Raw genomic sequence first — 19,451 nt, 5'->3', positions numbered from 1 at the left:
GAATTGAGCGAGAGAGAGAGAGGTGTGCGTGCTCTGGGAGAGCAAGACCTTGTGCGGCTCATTCTCAGAAACTAAATAAGGTTTGGGTGCTTTTTTAAAGGGAAAAAAGTCGCTAAAGCGGTCTGCACTAATGCCAAGTGAAATTAATTTGCGTTAACTTTGACAGCACTAATATATATATATACACACACACACACTCAAATTAACTACTAAATTCCTATCATTTTAAAAATTTTAATAAACTTCTAGTACATAATGTATTTTGATGAATTTCCATCATTCCAAAAAATAACCTGAAAAACCACGTTGCTTCATAACAAGCAGAATATCACTCGCTCTGAAAAACACTCATAAACACAAATGACTTTACAAACATTTATTTCCTTAACAAGAAAAAAAACAATGAGTGGAAACTGCTAAATTAAAGCATTTCACTTCTGCTCTACAGGGCAACAAATGAAACAAACGAGAGAAACGAAAAACCAGAAGGAAATTAAATGTTTTACTTCAGCGTGTAAAGAAGTGACAAACTGAATTCATCTCAAGAGGCACATCAACAGTCACATGACACGCGCGTATCTAATCAAATCAAACGCACAGGCATTAGAGGGGCGGAGCAATCCTGTGACTGGATGAACACGAGGCAGGCTTTATTCTGATTGGTCCTCAGGCTGCATTTCTGCTCTGACCCAGGGTCAGCTTTCATATAGAGTTCAAAGGTTTAGGATGTAGAAGTGATTCTTCAGATAGACACTAATGGGCGTTTTCCTGGCGATTACTCGGCTGGTGCGGCGTCAGCGTCTCCCGCCGCTGCTGCGTCTGCATCGACGCCGTGCTCGGCCGCCTCCTCCTCTCCAACCTCCACACCCTCCTCACCTTCCTCCCCCACCTCCACACCCTCCTCACCTTCCTCCACACCCTCCTCGCCTTCCTCCACACCCTCCTCCGCCTCCATCTTCACTTCTTCTTCATGCTCCTCCCCATTCCCAACAGGCTCCGCCCCCTCCACCAGAGACCCCTCCTCTTCCTGTTTGAGCTCACTCAGGCTTTCATTGGTGAGATCGGCCTCGGAAACCTCCATCACCATGGAGTCCTCGGGATCCTGGTCATCCTGGTTACCGTCGAAGGGGTTTTCACCCTGCGTGAGGACAAACGGAACTCGTAAACTTACAAATAAAACAATATTTCTAAAGTTTATTAAGAGTATTGATTTATAACTCGCTCGTTTGGTCATTTGACCAAGATCCAAAATCAACACTCACCAAATGCTACACCATAACAAATGTTTTTGAAGTTGTAAATCAACATTATTGGTGTACGTTTTACGAGAAAATACAATTCAAAACTTTAGGGTTAATTCAGCCATTTCTTTATCATTATTTAAATTTACATAAATTTACTAGCAATTTCTGAGTTTTTTCTTTGTATGGCTGATACCAATTTTCTGTATGATTATATCACCATTGTGTAGTACCGATATTTGTTTACTTTTAAATGTTGTGGATTTTTTTCATCTTCATGCCACAACTACAAAAACTGTATTTTTTATTTGTTTTTATAGCTGCAGCAATAACCATAACAATATTAACAATAGCTGAAATAAATGGAGAAAGTCTACTGTTTTCAAATGGAGAACAAATGACAAAGGTGTCTTTCAACTCTGCATTAGAGTAAACATTTGTTAAAATGAAGGTTTAGGTCTTTTTTTATTAGGCTAAGAAGCAGAGTAACATCGTTTCGACAGCCATAAACCAAACAAAGCAAAAAATGTATATATATATATATATATATCGGTAAACCCGATTATTGGTCATTCTCTACTGAAAAACGTTCAAATCCAGGTTTAGGTGTTGATTATTTGCCTAAATAGTAAAGTCATCTAGTTTCCTGTAATTATATATTGTCTGGAGTAAAAAACAATACCCAATTAAGGAACCATGCTCAAATATCAAAAAGAAATATCAGTAAAACTGATTATCGGTCGATCACTGAATAATTACACAAATGTCTGAAAAATAACAAACAAAATGTAAAAAATAATAACACAAGAAGACATTATCGGTTGGTCTAAACGCCACATAAGAGTGACATTTTTAGTAAGACAATGTCAAGGTAAAAACTACTATATTTACACAAATATAAAAAAAAATACGGTCGTACGACTGGCAACAAGTAATTCAAAGTCCATAAAATGCTCAATTACACCATGTGACAGTGAGAGACAGACACACACCTTCAGGTAGCTCTCCAGCTTCTTGCCGATGACCTTGTGGTTGAGGATGCTGCGTGCCACAGACAGACTCGACCTCTTGGACTGCTCCATCATGCCCTGACACACACAGACACAGGTCACAAGGTCAGACAAGCACTTCACCAGCAGCTCAAAGCCTCTGACTTGATCTGATGTGCATTTGTACCTTGCGATTGTAGTTGTGGTCAGGTGACTTGAGGTGCTTCTGGATCAGCGTGTACTGCATGGGAATGAAGACGTCACACGCCGAGCAGTGAGCCGCCTCCACCTTCTTCATGAAGTGCTCCATGCCGAGATCTACAGACAGGAAATGACATCATGAGAGGCTCTGCGGTTAGAACACACACGCTTCTGCGCAGATCCACGTTTAAGCAAGACTCCGCACCTCGCGTCAGATCCTGCTCTTTGAACACCTGACAGATGACCGTGCTGTGGTTGTCCATCTGACACACTCGCTGCTCCGTCTTCTTGTACTTGTTATTCAGATATTCCTACAAAACACACACAACAGCCGTTACGACACACTGGACTCCACATACGAGTTCGCTTGAGCGAAGCATCCGCACCTGCAGGAAGTCAGTGGTGGGCTTTGACAGCTGATTGGACAGAAACTTGAAGTGGTCCTTGTGGAACTTGCTCTCCAGGTGGGCGGCCATGTCCTCGCTGTAGAACGAGCGGAACTTGCAGACGGAGCAGGCGAACGTCATCCTGGGAAACGACCGGAAAAACAACCACATGATCCACAAACACGCACTCAGCACAGACGCCAAGCAACCTAACATGTGTGCTGATACTTTGACCCCTGACCTTTCAAAGAAGCCTCTCCTCTTCCTGACTTTGGCCGCAGAGGGCGGAGTCTTCTTCCCTTTGGCCTTGGCACTCTCGTCCTGATTGGATGCAGCTGGAGAGAGACAGATACAAAGTTTTTGGCAGCCGCATCACATCCCAACAGTGTTTTTTCAGCACCTCACGCCGTGAGACGCGTTCGTGTTGTGATGCATTTCTGGGTCAAACGGGATAATCAGCAAGATAAAGACAGTACAGGACTGGATGACATCTTGATATCATTTTCTCAGTGTACTGTTTGTAAAATGACTGTTACCTTGCTTTATTTGAACAATATGATTTCCCAATGCACACAAACTTCCCAGAATACTGAGTGCCCTGTTAGTTAGTGTTTACTTCCTTTCAATTATACTTTTATTAAATATTTATTTACTTGTGAAAAAGACTTTGTCATCTGAAGTATGAGTATGTTTATTTTACACATTTATTTTTTAATCAATTTTCAAATGATTTCAAATTTCTTAAATATTAATTAACATTAAATAAAATTATATCGGCTATGTATCGGTCACCCAGCTTTCCAAGATATCGGCAGTCAAAAAAAAAAACAATATCGGCCGACCACTAGCTTTAAGATCCCACAACTGAAGCTGCCACAGTTTGCATTATTAAATGTCTATTAGATATCCAAAGATTTGTTTAAATGCAGAAGCTTTGGTTAAAAAGACAGAGGGCCAGATTTACTAACAGCTTGCGCAAACCATCTTTTGGTGTTAAAATAGTACTGTCAGGATTTACTAAAAACGCACAGTGAACAATTAGCACTGAAAACGTGTGGACAGTTGTTTCAGACCTTTTTGAATATGCATTTGTAGGAGTTTCTCTTTCAGACGCAAAATTTATGGGAGGAGATTACTAAAATGAATCACGCAATGCGATTTACTAACGTTTGCGTTGGTCAGATTACTGGTATTTGCGCCATTACTTAACGCCCCCAAAAAAAGCAATGTCTTAAAGCAGGCGGTAATTTGTGCTGCTCTTGGTAGACTGCGTTGGTCATTTTGGAATTCTGTGTTTAATGTGCACATTGTCAGTAATTCCCACGCAGAATTTTCCCCTCCCATCGGCGCCGTTTCGGAATTGTGCTCTAGCGCTTATTTGCCCCGTTTAGTAAAACAGGCCCAGAAACTATTAAACAAATGAAGACGAATGAATGATAAAGCAAGCGCCGTATCAAAATAAAAGTCCCACTTCCAACACTTATCAGCCAAAAATCTGGAGAGCCAATGTTTTACATTGAGCTGTTGCAGAAGAAAAGCCCAGAACTCACCAGCACTTTCTCCTCCGTCTTCTGTTTTGGACTCCTGGAGAGCAAAGAGAGTTAGTTGTATTTCCGTATAATTCACTGTTTTTACAACAGAGATGATAAATGAACGTGAACGTACCACAGCAGCGGTCGCTTCCTCCGACTCTCCTGTCGCAGCGTCTGAAACACAACCACACTTATCAGCAATCACAGACAGGAGGCAGCAGATCAGTTCTTATCGAAAACACATGCACTCTCGTACCGGTGGCTGATGTTTCCCCCGCAGTTTCGGTTTTGCCCATTTTGGACTCAGGCTCGTCAGATGCACTCAGAGTCTGTTTCCTCTTCTTCTGCCCATCGCGCTGACCTTTCACTTGCTGCCACGACAACACACATGCAAATGAGATCTGAGAGCGTGTCCATTTGCATCGTCGTGAGAGTCAGAGTCAATGATGAGAGGATTTACAGTGTTACTATCCTGACTGTGTGACACTTTACACAGCTACCCCCTTTGGTGTTTGTCAGTGTCTAACTGGTCAAATGGGGGGGGGGTCAGACTGGGGTAGCCTCTCCTCGAGGGAATGAATGCGCCTGACTGGGCCCTATGTGCAGGGGTGAGCACTGATCTCTCAGCCCCACCCCCCACAGGGAGCAGGCGGTACTTACTCGGTTCATGGGTCTCTTGCGGCCGTGCTGCCGGTTGGCCCTCGGGCCCCCTCCGAAGTTCCGCGCAGGGAAGTCCTGGGGCCTGCGCTGAGACTGGAAGGCCCCGCTGTCGGGGTACATGCGATGGGCCAGGAGTGAGGGCAGCTTTCCTCGCCCCGCGGGGGAGTGGCCTTGGCCTCCGCCCCGCCCACTTCCTCCCCCCATGTTGCCAGAGGCGGAGGAGGAGGAGTCCTGCCTGCGGCCAAAGCCCCGCCCCCCGGCCGCTCTGCTCCTGCGCGGAGATCTCTGCCCCGCCCCCCAGCCGGAGCCCGAGAAGGCGGAGTCTCGAGTCTGCCGCATTTTAGCAGACCCGAAGGCGGAGCCGTCAAAGCCGCCGCCCCCCCCGGCTCCACCCATGAGCCCAAAGCCCACGCCTCCGCGCTGGGCCATCATGTCGCCCCGGGAGTCGCTGTAACCGAAGCTACTGGATCTGTAGAGATCTCGGGGGCCGAGGGAGGCGGAGCGCGAGTCGAAAGACTCGTATTGGTTAAACCTGCAGAGGGAGGGAGGCGCAGAGCAAAGGTCAAGCAGGGACCACCACATTCGGTCGGCGGCTCGGAGGACCGCTTCGTTATGCAAACAAACCCATCATTCAGCGCTCATTCGTTCAAGCCCTTCCACAGCCCCGTTTCTCAGGTGCATTGTGGGAAGAGACAGGCTGTGGAAAAGCTTCAGAATGACAGTTGCACAGATGGACATATAAGGCAACAATACTGCACATTCGGCACAGGACTGAAATGGTGCAAAACGGGGACCTTCTGGGGTCTGCAAGGGCAGCGTTAGCATTATCTGAGACTTTAGAGTCAAATCTGATGGGGCCTTCTGAGGATCAGGACGAAACGGAGTATGTGAGCGTGTTTTTTTGTGTTCAAATGGTCAGGAAGGATTCACTGAATCTACATAACACAAACTACACTGCTTTAGTTGTTTCAACTACAAGAACTGAATATACACTCGAAAGCAAATTAAGACAACTTTACACAAATGAAAACAAGGCTGCGATGGAAAGATGTAGATGACTAAGGCTGAATTTAGTAGATTAAAAATACAGTAATGTTAAAATGTAATTGATTACTGTGATAAAAGCTGCTTCAGTGTCACATGATCTTCAGAAATCATTCTAATATACTGATTTACTGCTCAACAAACATTTCTGATTATTATCAATGTTGAAAACAGTTGTGCTGCTCAATATAGTTGGGGAATTGGTGATATATTTTATTTTTCATGATCCATGATCCAAAGATGAAAAAAATCTTTTGTAAGATTAAAAATGTCTTTACTGTCAATTTTGATCAACTTAATGCATCCTTGAAAAATAAATATTAATTTACTACATTTAAATGGTAGTCGGACACAACATTTAAAATGTCTTCAAGACAATTTCTAATGACAAGTCAACCCATACAACAGACTAAACGTCAATCCATCACAGCCTTGTTTTCATTTGCAAAAAGTGCAATATGGCATCTACCCTGATCACAGTCTATTAGACGAAGTCTGAAGTGTACTTGTGCTGCAGGGACACACTGAGGAGATCTAGAAGGTCTTAAAACCATAAACTTTAAGCAGTTACTGCTGCGGATGAGCTGGTGAAGTGATCTGAACGTCTGAAGAGAGGGATAACATTAGCAGACTGACATAATCACAAAATAAACTTTAAGACGAGCTGTCGACTAGACCGATGATCTTATCAGATATTCCAGTCATAATGTTTCTAGATGTGACAAAACAGCAGATGAGTCATTTTGATCCAAACGCTGGACATGTGTATTATACATATTTAAACATGCAGTTAACAAAAAATAGCAAATGTAGAAATATGATAATCCATGTTTCCTTTTGCCATATTTGCTTGTTTCCTCCCAACAAAATTAGTGCAAAAAGAAATTGCAATATGCATTTAATGCCAGAAATAGTCGCAATAAATTTCTCCCCTTTTTTTTTTTTTTTTTAAATCTATGATATCTGATATTTTAATAAGCGCTGGTCAATCGCACTAATCGCATCCAAAATAAAAGTGTTTGATGTGTGTGTGTGTGTGTATATATGTATATATACACACACACACACACGTGTCTACTGTGTATAAATAAAGAAAGTATATATTATAAAAATGCATGTTTACATTTATATTCATATAATTTGTATAGAACACACACACACACACATTATATAAAAAAACAGATTTTGGATGTGATTAATCGTGGCCCAGCACAAATGTTAATGCATGCATATCTAGCTCCAGAGAAAAGCCTGCATGACTAGATATGCATCGGATGATGGCGAGTATGTCTGGGGTGATGCTGGCTCCGGGTTCAGGTGCATGCTGGGTAACGTGAGTGTGTGCGGGTCACCTGTCGCTGCGGCCGCTGCTCTTCATGCCTCCCTCCAGCTGCGTCAGCATGTCCAGGCGCTGGTTGATTTTGGCGATGACGTCGTCTGCGTTGGAGCTGGAGGACAGCAGTGATCCTCCAGACAGACCTCTCTTCATCCGATCGCTGGACCCGTATCCACCTCCTCCGAACCCGCTGCCTCCAGACATGGAGTCTTTATATCCGTACAGGTCGTAGCTGCCTGAGCCTGAGGCATGACCAGATCATCAGTATCTGCTAGACTAACGCATGTGAATAACAGGGGTGCAACGGTTCTCGGTAAAACAAACAAACCGTATGCTTCTCCACACACTAGGGCTAGGCTGGGCGATATATCGGAGGCGATCTCATGAATAGCTTTTGTAACTGTAATAAAGATTAATCTTTCATTCATACAGTCAAATATGTAATGTTATTTTACATTTAATTATTTAATTTCTGTACCTAAAAACTAATGTTATTCCTACTTTAAAAAACCCTGAAAAGCACTGTTTATTTTATTTGTATCTTTACTCTGTTGTATTTGTTTGTGGTGTTGTTTGTAGTTAGATACACAATTCTTATTTTCTTTACATTTATGCATTTAGCAGACGCTTTTCTCCAAAGCGACTTACATTGCATTCAAGTTACAGTTTTTACATTTGATCAGCTCTTGCTTTCCCTGGGAATCGAACCCATGACCTTGGCGTTGCTAGCGCCATGCTCGACTATTTGAGCTACAGGAAAGCCTTTATAGGAAATTCTTTTTTAATTTGACAGTATAGTTTTCCCCTAAACACAGCAAATAGTGAACCGTACCGAACCCGTGACTCTAAAACCGTGAGTAAGCTGAACCGTTGCAGCCCTAGTGAATCACGTCAAAGCTGAAGAACGTGACGTCTCACCTCTGGACGATCCTCCTCCACCTGATCCTCCCCATCCAGAGAATCCTGAAACGAGCCCAGAAATTAACGCCACTGAGTTTATAGTGTGAGAAAGTAATGTTTGCTTCTGTACGTCATAGTTGATCCATGAATTTCTAAGGCCTCAAACTTGCTGTTAAACCTGCTTCACGCACACTACACCATGTCTTCTGTCATCTGATTGATAGTTTAGAGGTTTTTATACAGGAAGAGAGTTTTTTTTTTGATCAAGTAAACATCAGAATAACTGCAGTCATATCTCCAGATGAACTCTCACTGGACTGAAGCAGCTCAGCTTTACTTGATTCACCAGCAATCATTTTCTAGACAAGATTAGAGTTTGCATAAAAGCACAAAGGTGAGCCAGAAGAGTTTTGGAACTGTGTTTATGGACCGATGAGACAAAGATGAACCTTTATCTAAGTGATGGGAAAGCACTAATGTGGAGAAAGAAAGTGAACTGCGATGATCCCAAGCATACAGCCTCATCTGTAAAGCATGGTGGAGGTGGTGTCATGGCATGGGCATGCATGGCTGTCTCTGGAACAGGCCCTCTCAACTTTACTGATGACTTAATGTATGATGACAGCAGCAGAATGAATTTGGAAGGGTACAAAACCAAGGACATTTGATTGGACAAGAATGTATAATAAGTAGGTTTGTTTTATTGTAAGAGAAAGTGCATAGATTTAATCTTATGCCGCTGCTAGACATGAACTAAAGGCCAGAACTACAGCAGCAGGGGTGGACTATATTAGATGTCATCACACTCAGCTCTGTATATTGAGGTGAGAGTAAACAGTGTCTCCAGCTCACACGCTCGCGGAGATTAATCGAGCAATAGAGCAGCAGAATGGGCACGGCAGCCATTTTACAGCAACACGACTCCATTTTGCTGCGTTTACTCCTGCATTAAACACCACTGACTGCAGATGCGGTGACAAACCAACACGATGCGTCCTCTGACGCACTTTACTCGACTCAAAGCACACACGATCTGCTTACTGCAGATTAAACATTAATTTGACGTGCTGGTGATTAAAGACACGATGTGAGACTGTGTTAATAGTTTGCGTTGTTCGATAAGCGCGTTCATGTGCGCGCGTCCGCCGGCAGACAATAGCAATGGGGTTCGCAACAGCAATCGACGAAACAACACTTTAAATTAAAATATACTTCTACTTAAGGAACCTACCTAACCGATAGACTCTGTTTTAGTGGCGTAAACGGTGTTTAATAGGTCTACGCCTTATTTAGACCTGCGCCATTTTAAGCACTTCACTAACGAAGACCGAATCACGGTAACGTTCAGTTACAGGGCTTAAATACAGAACAACACACGCTCCCAGCACACAAACAGACTCTCATATAAATAAATCCAGAATAAAACACTAACCTGAAGAATATCCTCGATCCATCCTGCAGCAGTTCTCAGCGTAGCTCTGGCTCTGAGTGTGCGCGCGCGCTGACTCCGCCCACAGAGGGGCGTGGCTCAATGACTGACGCTTGAGCGAACCAATCCTCGACCTCGACGACCGGAAGAACGCTGTTTCCGTAAACTATTTCAAAACAAAAGTGTGTCTGGAATAAAACTGTTGAGTTTAAAACAAACAGTCAAAGCGGTGTGGTTTTGTTTATGATCCTGAAATAAGGCATTTATGTAAATATAGGAAAGTAAAACAAAAAATATATATTCATAAACCAGATTAGGTCTATTAGGAATTAATATAACTTCCTTTGTGCAAGTCTGCAAATACATTCAGTCAAGATCTGATAATGTTTATTAAAATTCCACAAAAAGACAGATTTTAACAAAGCGAGTACAAAAGACTAGCTCACAGAGCACCGCAGTAGGACATTATGCAATAGATTTAAGAGTATTTAAACAGACAAAAGAGCAATTCAGAGAATACACATTGTTTTTTGGTCCCCTCGTTTCTGAAACTTACATTTTTCATACGATAAATAAAGAATATTAGTGTAACCACACTTTTTAAATACTAAACTGCAGCTCAAAATCCCAAAACAGATACAGAAAATAGTGTGGCCTTATAAAATGACATGTACATATCTGTTAGTGTTTCGCAGAAACACACAAAACTGTAACATGTAGAAACACACGTGTCTGTGAATGCAGAAAATCCTTCATATTCAACCAACCCAGAGAAGAAAAGAGAGAATGAGACCAAGCAGAACCAGTAGTGTGAGCTCGGGTCCAACTTCACCATTCATGATCATAACCCAGAAATAAGTGTGTGATTTCACGGACAGAGCCAGGAATCTGATTCTGATCCGAGGAGAGGAATGGTTTCAGCCGCTCACTGACGGACAGATCCTCCTCGCTGCCAGTTCCTCCACCGCAAACGTGTAGTTATACTGCAGAGAAACAATCGGTCATTAAAATCTGCTCAACTACACAGAAATCAACAAATAATCACCACAAACAAAGCCAGATTCAAAATAAAAGTCCCCCAGAACAATAAGAAACATTCTGACGTCTCTACACCGTCTCAAAATGATGTCTAACAATCTTAAAATGATAATTATAGAAGCAATAAAGCTTGGTACAGATGCAGATCTCCTCACCTCATTCTCAATGTCCCGCACTGATTTGATACGGATGTCACTCAGCGTGCTCACAGACCCCTGACAGACACAACAACACCTCTGTTATGGGTCACTGTGATTGTGATTGCTTAATGACAGCATTCTGTGGTCAAAGACTTCTGTACAATAATCATTTTTTAAGATCCCTTGAATAGAATTCTCACATCTTACTTCAAAACCTTCGCTCTAGTCAATAAGTCAACAAAAGCCCTGTCTGTCTTTATTGAGCCATAATGAGCAGATGAATGTATGTGATTTCTTACATATATCCACATGTAAATGAGTGATGAAGTGACCTCTGACCTTTGAGTTTGACTGAGACTCAAACTTCGGGTGTAGAGAGAAAGGAACTCCATCCATCGCTGAGAACACGTGAGAAATTCACACAATTTTACTCGTATCACATGTGAAGACTGTTAAATGCATGATGCATATGATGATACGTATATAGGACACAGCTTGTGTGTGCTCCTGTTATATGAAGGGGTGATGTGATTGGTTTGTCTGTAGCTGTACCTGTGATACCGTAGATGCTGCTGTGGTTACCGCTGTCATACACAGCCTCCATCGGGTTGTGTGTGTCCAGCTTACTGCGCCGACAGCTGACTTTCGGTGGGGCTTCGGGAGGGTTGCTATGGAAACAGACAGTCAGAACACTCTAGCAACCACCCTGAACACCCATGCAGCCACATAGTAATACCCTAGCAACCACTCTTAACACTCTAGCAACCACCCTGAACACCTACGCTCTAGGGTTTTGTGTCAGCACTAGGCTACATCACTGTGGTTTAACGCCAACACCGAATCACTAAAGATGCTTTAAAGCTGTGAATCCAGTAATGGAGAGGTATATAATGTGACACTGGTCGAACACTTTGCTCTGAATAGATATTTCTACCTGTGTGGATACTGCAGAGCCAAACAGCTCATTTGCATCGGTCTAATTTAACAGTCAAATCATCCAAACACTGGAGTCTGTTTGTGAATCTCGTGTCGCTGTGAATCCTATAACGCTGATGTTATCCCTAGTGACAGCTGTGAAAGGAAGTACCTGGGCTTGAGAGGCTGCAGGGGTCCGGTTCCTTCCAGCGAGAGACTGCGCATGTCCAGACTGACACTGCGAGGCTTGGCTTGAGGAGTTGGAGTGGAGAACTGGCCCTTTAAACACCACACCACGAAGCCATTCATGTCCCTGAAACACAAACACACTCACTATTTGAGCTACAGGCTTTCCTCTAGTAGAGCATGGCGCTAGCAACGCCAAGGTCATGGGTTCGATTCCCAGGGAAAGCAAGAGCTGATAAAATGTAGAAACTGTAACTTGAATGCAATGGAAGTCGCTTTGGAGAAAAGCGTCTGCTAAATGTAAATGTAACAATAAACAACAAGAACAGCAGCCCAGAGCTTCTGAATCCGGAACCAGTGTAGATCGTCTGATTCTAGAAACTGTGTACAGAGCATCTGATTCTAGAACCAGAGAACAGTGCATTTGAGCAGAGCATTAGATTTGAGAACCATAAAAATAGAGCACCTGATTTAAAAATCAGAGTACAAAACATATGATTGAAAAACTGTTGAATAGCGTGTCTGATTCCAGAGCCAGCATACAGAGTGTCAAATAGGAGAACCATTGAACAAACGTGTATAATGCCTGATATGAGAACCGTTGAATAGAGCATGTGATTCTAGAGCAGGTGTGTGGTGTCTCTCACCCCAGGCAGGTGTACTGCTGCACCATGGTCTTATTCTTGGCTGTCAGTTTGAGATCTAGAACAGCCGTCGTAACACTGCCCACAGGAACGATCCGCACACAGATGCGCTTCTTCTTCCCGACAGACACCTCTGTACAAGCACAAACACACACACACACACACACAGTGATTACACTTCCACAGCTCGTCAGGAGAGACAGACAAGCAGATCTGTGGAGGCTCTAAGGCCCACATCTGTCAATGAAACATCTTACTGGGCTCCAGGTATTCTGGGATGTAGCAGTAACCGTGAGGAATCGTCTCTTTATCCGTAATCACCTGCACATCTGCCACAACCATCCCGCTGGACAGATCCTACAAGAGACAGACAGGAATGAGTCTTAAGAGCATGTTAGTACATGGAGACTTCATATGTGTGGTGAGATGGGAGTTAAAACAGAGTTTGTGTGTGTTATTCTTGTCTAACAACTGCACGTTCTTTTGTGTTTCACTGAAGAAAGAATGTCATACAGGTTTAGAATGATATGAGGGTGACGAGTAAATGATGACAGAACGATCAGTGAATCACCAGTGAATCAACCCTTTACTGCATCTTACCTTACTGTAGCACAGGTAGTATCCTGACTTGATTGCAAACCCTCGGATGAAGTTAGCGGAGGCTCCATCTTCAGTCTGAGTGATCTAAACACACACGGAGTTAATGACACCGTCTGAACTCCAGCGGCAGATGACCATGTGACCGCAGGTGTGTGTGTGTGTGTGTGGTTGTATTGTTTACCAGGATGAATTGACCGGGGCAGGTGGTGGTGTTTGACACCCAGGCCACTGCAGTGATGGGCCTGCTGAAGGCGCCAGACGACTCGAACACAGACATCTACAGACAAACAGATCATGAGGATTCAATAGTAACGACACACTGCTCATGCTCACTGTCACAGGAGCATCAGCAGATATAACTTGATTAGACAGACACGCACAGACTGATATAGACATTTATAAGTGACCCTGCAGCACAGAAGCAGTCATGAGTAACACAGGTATATTTGTAGCAATAATCAACAATACATTGTATGGATCAAAATTATACATTTCTCTTTTATGACAAAAATAATTAGAATATTAAGAAAAGACCATGTTCCATGAAGATATTTAGTAAATTTCCTACTGTAAATATATCAAAACTTCATTTTTGATTAGTAATAGTAATATCGCGGCGGCCTGTGGAGGGTGCTCCGGGAGTATGGGGTCCGGGGTCCTTTACTAAGGGCTGTCCGGTCCCTGTATGACCGAAGCAGGAGCTTGGTTCGCATTGCCGGCAGTAAGTCAGACTTGTTCCCGGTGCATGTTGGACTCCGGCAGGGCTGCCCTTTGTCGCCGGTTCTGTTCATAAGTTTTATGGACAGAATTTCTAGGCGCAGCCGGGGGCCAGAGGGTGTCAGGTTTGGTGACCACACGATTTCGTCTCTGCTTTTTGCAGATGACGTTGTCGTCTTGGCTTCATCAGGCCAGGACCTTCAGCAGGCACTGGAACGGTTTGCAGCCGAGTGTGAAGCGGCTGGGATGAGAATCAGCACCTCCAAATCCGAGGCCATGGTCCTCAGTCGGAAAAGGGTGGTTTGCCCACTTCAGGTTGGTGGAGAGTTCCTGCCTCAAGTGGAGGAGTTTAAGTATCTTGGGGTTTTGTTCACGAGTGAGGGAAGGATGGAACGGGAGATTGACAGACGGATCGGTGCATCTTCTGCAGTAATGAGGTCGATGTACCGGTCTGTCGTGGTGAAGAAAGAGCTGAGCCGCAAGGCGAAGCTCTCGATTTACCGGTCAATCTACGTTCCTACTCTCACCTATGGTCATGAGCTTTGGGTCATGACCGAAAGGACAAGATCCCGGATACAGGCGGCTGAAATGAGCTTTCTCCGCAGGGTGGCTGGGCGATCCCTTAGAGATAGGGTGAGAAGCTCGGTCACTCGGGAGGAGCTCAGAGTAGAGCCGCTGCTCCTTCACATTGAGAGGGGTCAGCTGAGGTGGCTCGGGCATCTGTTCCGGATGCCTCCTGGACGCCTTCCTGGGAAGGTGTTCCGGGCGCGTCCCACTGGGAGGAGACCCCGGGGAAGACCTAGGACACGCTGGAGAGACTATGTCTCCCGGCTGGCCTGGGAACGCCTCGGTGTCCCCCCGGAAGAGCTGGAGGAAGTGTCTAGGGAGAGGGAAGTCTGGGCATCTCTGCTTAGACTGCTGCCCCCGCGACCCGGCCCCGGATAAGCGGAAGAAGATGGATGGATAGTAATATGCATTGCTAAGAACTTCATTTGAACAACTTTAAAGGAGATTTTCTCAATATTTAGATTTTTTTGCTCCCTCAGATTCCAGATTTTCAAATAGTTGTATCTCAGCCAAATATTGTCGTATCATAACAAACCATACATCAATGGAAAGATTATTTAGTCTGCTTTGTTTAGACAATGTATAAATCTCAATTTCGAATCCTAACTCTTATGACTGGTTTTGTGGTCCATGGTCACAGACAGACAGAGATGGATAGAGAGAGAGACAGACAGACAGACAGACAGAGATGGATAGAGAGACAGACAGACAGACAGACAGACAGAGATGGATAGAGAGACAGACAGACAGACAGACAGACAGACAGACAGACAGACAGAGATGGATAGAGAGACAGACAGACAGACAGAGTCAGATAAGCTGGTAGATGGATAATGATTTCTCTAGTGAACTTATCTCAGTTAATCACACTGTTAATAATCATTAAATGATGTGTTTATCAGCTGTAATCATCGCGACGCAGCAGTTATTAGTTTCAAACACACACTACAATCAGCATTAAGGTCAGCATTTACACTTTAACTGATTATAAACAGCTTTAATGAAGACGTGAGGCTGAATTCAGGACTTACAGGCTGTTGGTTATGAAGTTTTTTCTCGTTTCCAAACACGAAACTGACCTGAACTCACTCCCGCAGTCAGAGAACAGGAAGAAGCGGAAGACTACGACTCCCGTCATGCACCGCGGCGTCAGAGCGGACCGCGCATGCGCAGTGCGAATTACTGTTCAAAACCAGAAGTCCTCGGGAAACTTCTAAGATGATTTAAAATTACAAATCAAGCATTTCATATCAATATATTCCTTAGTTTAATCAACCCTCAACCTTTATTCTTTGAAAAATTATAAAAGTGTGATATCTAGACTTGGAAAAGTCATATAAATACAATCTTTGAACTCCCACATGAAGAAATACTATAGTAATTTAAAGTAAATACTAGTGTTTTTGAACCATACTATAGTAACGTACTCTGGCTGTTGTGGTAATATAACAACTACAGTAATATGAGCCAATACTGTACTGTTTTCTACAGTATAGGTTATGTTATGCCACAATACTGTAGCAAAAACTAAAGTATACTACAGTATTTACTACAGTAGGCTGTAGCGTTCATTAAATACTACACAGTATACTACACTTCACTATAGTATGGTTCAAAAACACTGTAGCATTTACTATAAATTACTATAGTATTTTTTTTTCATGTAGATATTTTAATACATTCTGGCCTGGTTTCACAGACAGGGCTTAGACTAAACTAGGATTAGGCCGTAGTTCAATTAGGACATCATTTTTATACATGTGCTTAAGAGAAACATTACTGGAGTGCATCTGGAGACCAAACAAAGGCACTGATAGTCATCTTTCAGTTAAAACAGCTCAGAATTACACTCGAGTCTAACTGGGGTATATGAATTTATATTTATGCTAAATCATGTTTAAATATTTTATTTGGTAAGCATTGTGAATATAAATACATTTTAAAATCTTTTAATAGTTGTTAACTCATAAATCACAAACATATTATAAAAAAAAGTCATGCAACCTTCAAATATTGTTGTGTTGAGAAGAGAATGACCCTGAAGAGTAATGTGTGTAACAGCAGGACTGCACTCATCACTGCCAGCTGCAAACACAAGCCCTTACAACCGCTTACTTTTACATTGAGCGATTCTTGCTTTACAGTTTGGCCATTTCTTTTAATGATTGGCAATAAACTTAATGATTCCCTAAATTTCTGTACAAATAATACAGTATTTAAAACAAGTGATACATTTATTTATTTTTATTGACATGAACAAACAGAAGTACACAAAGCACCGAAGGAGCATATATTCCATTTAGTTCTTTCTAGCAAAGAAAAATAAGAGGAAAAGTGAAAAGTTCAGAGTCAAAGTTCTTCGGGAATCCAGACTTTTTCTCATAATTTTGAGTTTACATAACAGTTCTGACTTTTTTTTTTCTTCTGCCCTTTTTTCTTAAATCTTAGAATTCTTCTTTTTTTTCTGAATTTTTCAGAGTTTACATCTTCAAGTTACAATATTTTCATAATCTCATAATTCTGAGTTTTGCAATTCTGACTTTTTTCATAATTCTGAGTTTACTTTGAGGTCTAAATGCGCACAGGTTGGCAGGAGTGGGAAAAGTGAAAAGTTCAGCAGAGTTCAGTTCAGTTCAGCAGGGCTGGGCATGCGTGGCTCATGCAGGTTCAGGGCGTTTGGGGAACTGGTTTCCGGAGTCAGTCGGTGGAGTTTGCGTGGCGTGTCCGGATGAAGTGCAGGAGCGTGATGTCGTACAGCACCTGGTGTCCGTTGTTCCAGGTGTAGAGCGCCCTGACGCGCGGGTTGTAGTCCAGCATGGAGATGTGCGAGTACTGGTTGTGGAAGGCGATGTCGGTGTACTCGTACGAGGCCGAGGCCGTGTGGAAGGTGAAGTGCACTTTGGCTCCGGCCAGGTGTGAGTTGGTGACGTAGAGCGAGCCGCAGATGAGGAAGGCCTCTCCGGCGCTGCGCTTGGGGAAGCCCGTGTCCCAGGAGCGCAGCACCTCCAGCGAGTCGGGGTGCAGCCGGCTCAGCAGCATGTTCCCGCCGCGGCCGATGCTGGAGTACACGGCCCACAGCCCCGTCTCGTCGGCCATCAGGTCGATGTCGGACGAGCCGCCCCACGAGTACGGGAAGGTGTTGTTGAACCCGGCCTGGGCGAGCGGGCGCTGCTGCAGAATGCCGCCGGACGCCAGGTCGTAGCGCACCAGCACGTTACTGTGGTGTTTGTTATAGTACAGAGAGCCGTTATACACCACGTGACCCGTCCCTGAGAGACACAAGCACACTCACGTCACAAAGCACGGAGAATCACTTCTGACAGCTGTAAGGATATTAAAGTGCCCCTATATAACACAGCTCTAAGAATGAAAACATCCTGCAAATTTTTAAATCTGAAAGTGCACCGTATATAAAGTTATTAAAAGAAAGAGTCGACTCTGAATCATTGAAAGGAGTCGCTTTTAAAACGAATCCCAAGCCGTTTGCCGTCAACATGAAACATTAGCATATTGCCCGTCCACTTGTTGGTCTTTTCGAGTTGTTCTAAATGAAAATGAAAATTTATTATTTGCTACTAGGTGCCGCTTTTGGAGCGGGAAAAATATCTGTTTCCCCGGTAACGCTGTACACAAAGCAGCACTGAGCTCACAAACACTGCTTTAAATGAAATCGACCAATCAGACCAATCACCGCAGATTAGCGTCATGCATAGGAGGGGTTTGGAAAAATGAATCGTTGGAGTTGTTGAGCAAATAAGGTAAAAATAAATGCATATTATAAGAAAATGAAAGTGTTTTTGACCTTGCATGCATGTCAATCTGTTGGGGACTCCCAAAACCAAAATATGAACCTTTCATAACCCATAATAGGGGCACTTTAAAAACATACTTGCAACATTTTATCTCGCAATTCTGACTTTTCTCCCTGAATTGAGTTTTACGTCTCACTGACTCTTTTCGTAATTCTGATCTTAAAAGATGTTGTTGTAATATTATTCATAATAGTTTACATCTCAGTTTATATCTCAGAATTACGACTTTTTCGTAGTTCTGTTTTTACATTTTTTATTTAAATCTCGCAATTATGACTTTTTTCACAATTCTGAGTCTATATCTTAGAATTCTGTCTTTTTTCAGAATTTTGAGTTTACATCCCCCAATTATGACTTTTTTCTTGTAGTTCTCTATTACATCTCGCAATTCAGATTTTTCATAAAGTTTGCATATCACAATTTACATTTTTTTCTTGTAGTTCTGAGTTTATGTCTTGCAATTCTGACTTTTTCGTAATTCTGATTTTATTTTATTTTTTGTTTTTCTGAGATCACGTGTTGTAGTTCTGACTTTTCGAGTTTTCATGATAAAAAGTACAGAATTTTGATACGTCACATTGACCTTTTTCTTTTTTTTTTTGCCCTGTAGCGGAAACAAAGTCCCATGACAAGCAGACAGGAGTTTTTTGGGTTTAATGCTGAATCAGTAGTTGTAGTGTTGGAGATGAAGAGAGTTTTTTTGTTTGTTGTTAGCGGATCATGTGATTCTCTGTATGAACATCACTAAAGGTGTTTGATAGACTAGCATTCAAACCTGCCCACGGGTGAGGAAGATGATGGACGACGAAGTTCTGTCCAGTAGCGAAGTCACCGAGAGACTGATACTCCACCAGACGCCTGCCCTTAAAATAACCATCCATCACCCACACCTACACACACACACACACACACACACACACAGAGACACAGACACACATACAGACACAGACACGCACACACACACTCACACACACACACACACACACACACACACAGAGAGACACACAGAGACACAGAGACACACAGACACAGACACACACACACACACACACACAGACACACACACACACACACACACACACACACACAGACACACACACACACACACAGACAC

At 43.1% G+C, this 19,451-nt stretch overlaps 3 protein-coding genes across 5 annotated transcripts in view; all 3 read right to left on the bottom strand.

Annotated features, from left to right (window-relative positions):
• Positions 1-361: 361 nt before the first annotated feature.
• Positions 362-9,806, bottom strand: LOC306872891 (A-kinase anchor protein 8-like). 2 transcript variants are annotated; one of them, XM_079421803.1, is made up of 14 exons: positions 9,722-9,806; positions 8,308-8,352; positions 7,406-7,631; positions 5,010-5,541; positions 4,606-4,720; positions 4,483-4,523; positions 4,368-4,401; positions 3,059-3,152; positions 2,818-2,959; positions 2,637-2,742; positions 2,418-2,548; positions 2,234-2,329; positions 919-1,138; positions 629-876 (listed from the first exon to the last, which is right to left on the bottom strand). In XM_079421803.1, exons 1-14 carry the CDS (start codon positions 9,741-9,743, stop codon positions 776-778), a joined length of 1,905 nt encoding a protein of 634 aa, XP_079277929.1. In that variant the 5' UTR covers positions 9,744-9,806; the 3' UTR covers positions 629-775. The 2 variants fall into 2 exon arrangements, with proteins under 2 accessions (XP_079277928.1, XP_079277929.1); XM_079421802.1 differs by having other exon boundaries at positions 362-1,138.
• A 155-nt stretch (positions 9,807-9,961) lies between these two features.
• mvb12a (multivesicular body subunit 12A) lies at positions 9,962-15,649 on the bottom strand. Its single transcript, XM_079421866.1, has 10 exons — positions 15,557-15,649; positions 13,423-13,518; positions 13,242-13,325; positions 12,899-12,998; positions 12,645-12,774; positions 11,984-12,124; positions 11,449-11,564; positions 11,236-11,294; positions 10,912-10,971; positions 9,962-10,701 (listed from the first exon to the last, which is right to left on the bottom strand). The coding sequence occupies exons 2-10, from the start codon at positions 13,516-13,518 to the stop codon at positions 10,636-10,638; spliced, it is 852 nt and encodes a 283-aa protein (XP_079277992.1). The 5' UTR covers positions 15,557-15,649; the 3' UTR covers positions 9,962-10,635.
• Positions 15,650-16,743: 1,094 nt separating this feature from the next.
• LOC306872917 (noelin-2-like) overlaps positions 16,744-19,451 on the bottom strand; it is a 16,928-nt gene continuing 14,220 nt past the window's right edge. For both annotated transcript variants that reach the window (XM_079421842.1, XM_079421843.1), the window contains exons 6-7: positions 19,113-19,227; positions 16,744-17,794 (exon numbers count right to left, since the gene is read on the bottom strand). In XM_079421842.1, the coding sequence (XP_079277968.1) occupies positions 17,223-17,794; positions 19,113-19,227 (687 nt within the window). In that variant the 3' untranslated portion in view covers positions 16,744-17,222. The remainder of the gene's footprint in view (positions 17,795-19,112; positions 19,228-19,451) is intronic.

Source organism: Barbus barbus, assembly GCF_936440315.1.
Source record: "Barbus barbus genome assembly, chromosome: 7".
In the NCBI taxonomy this organism is placed as follows: domain Eukaryota; kingdom Metazoa; phylum Chordata; class Actinopteri; order Cypriniformes; family Cyprinidae; genus Barbus; species Barbus barbus.
Note: the sequence above shows the minus strand (reverse complement) of the source record. Positions and strands in the feature narration are given on the sequence as shown.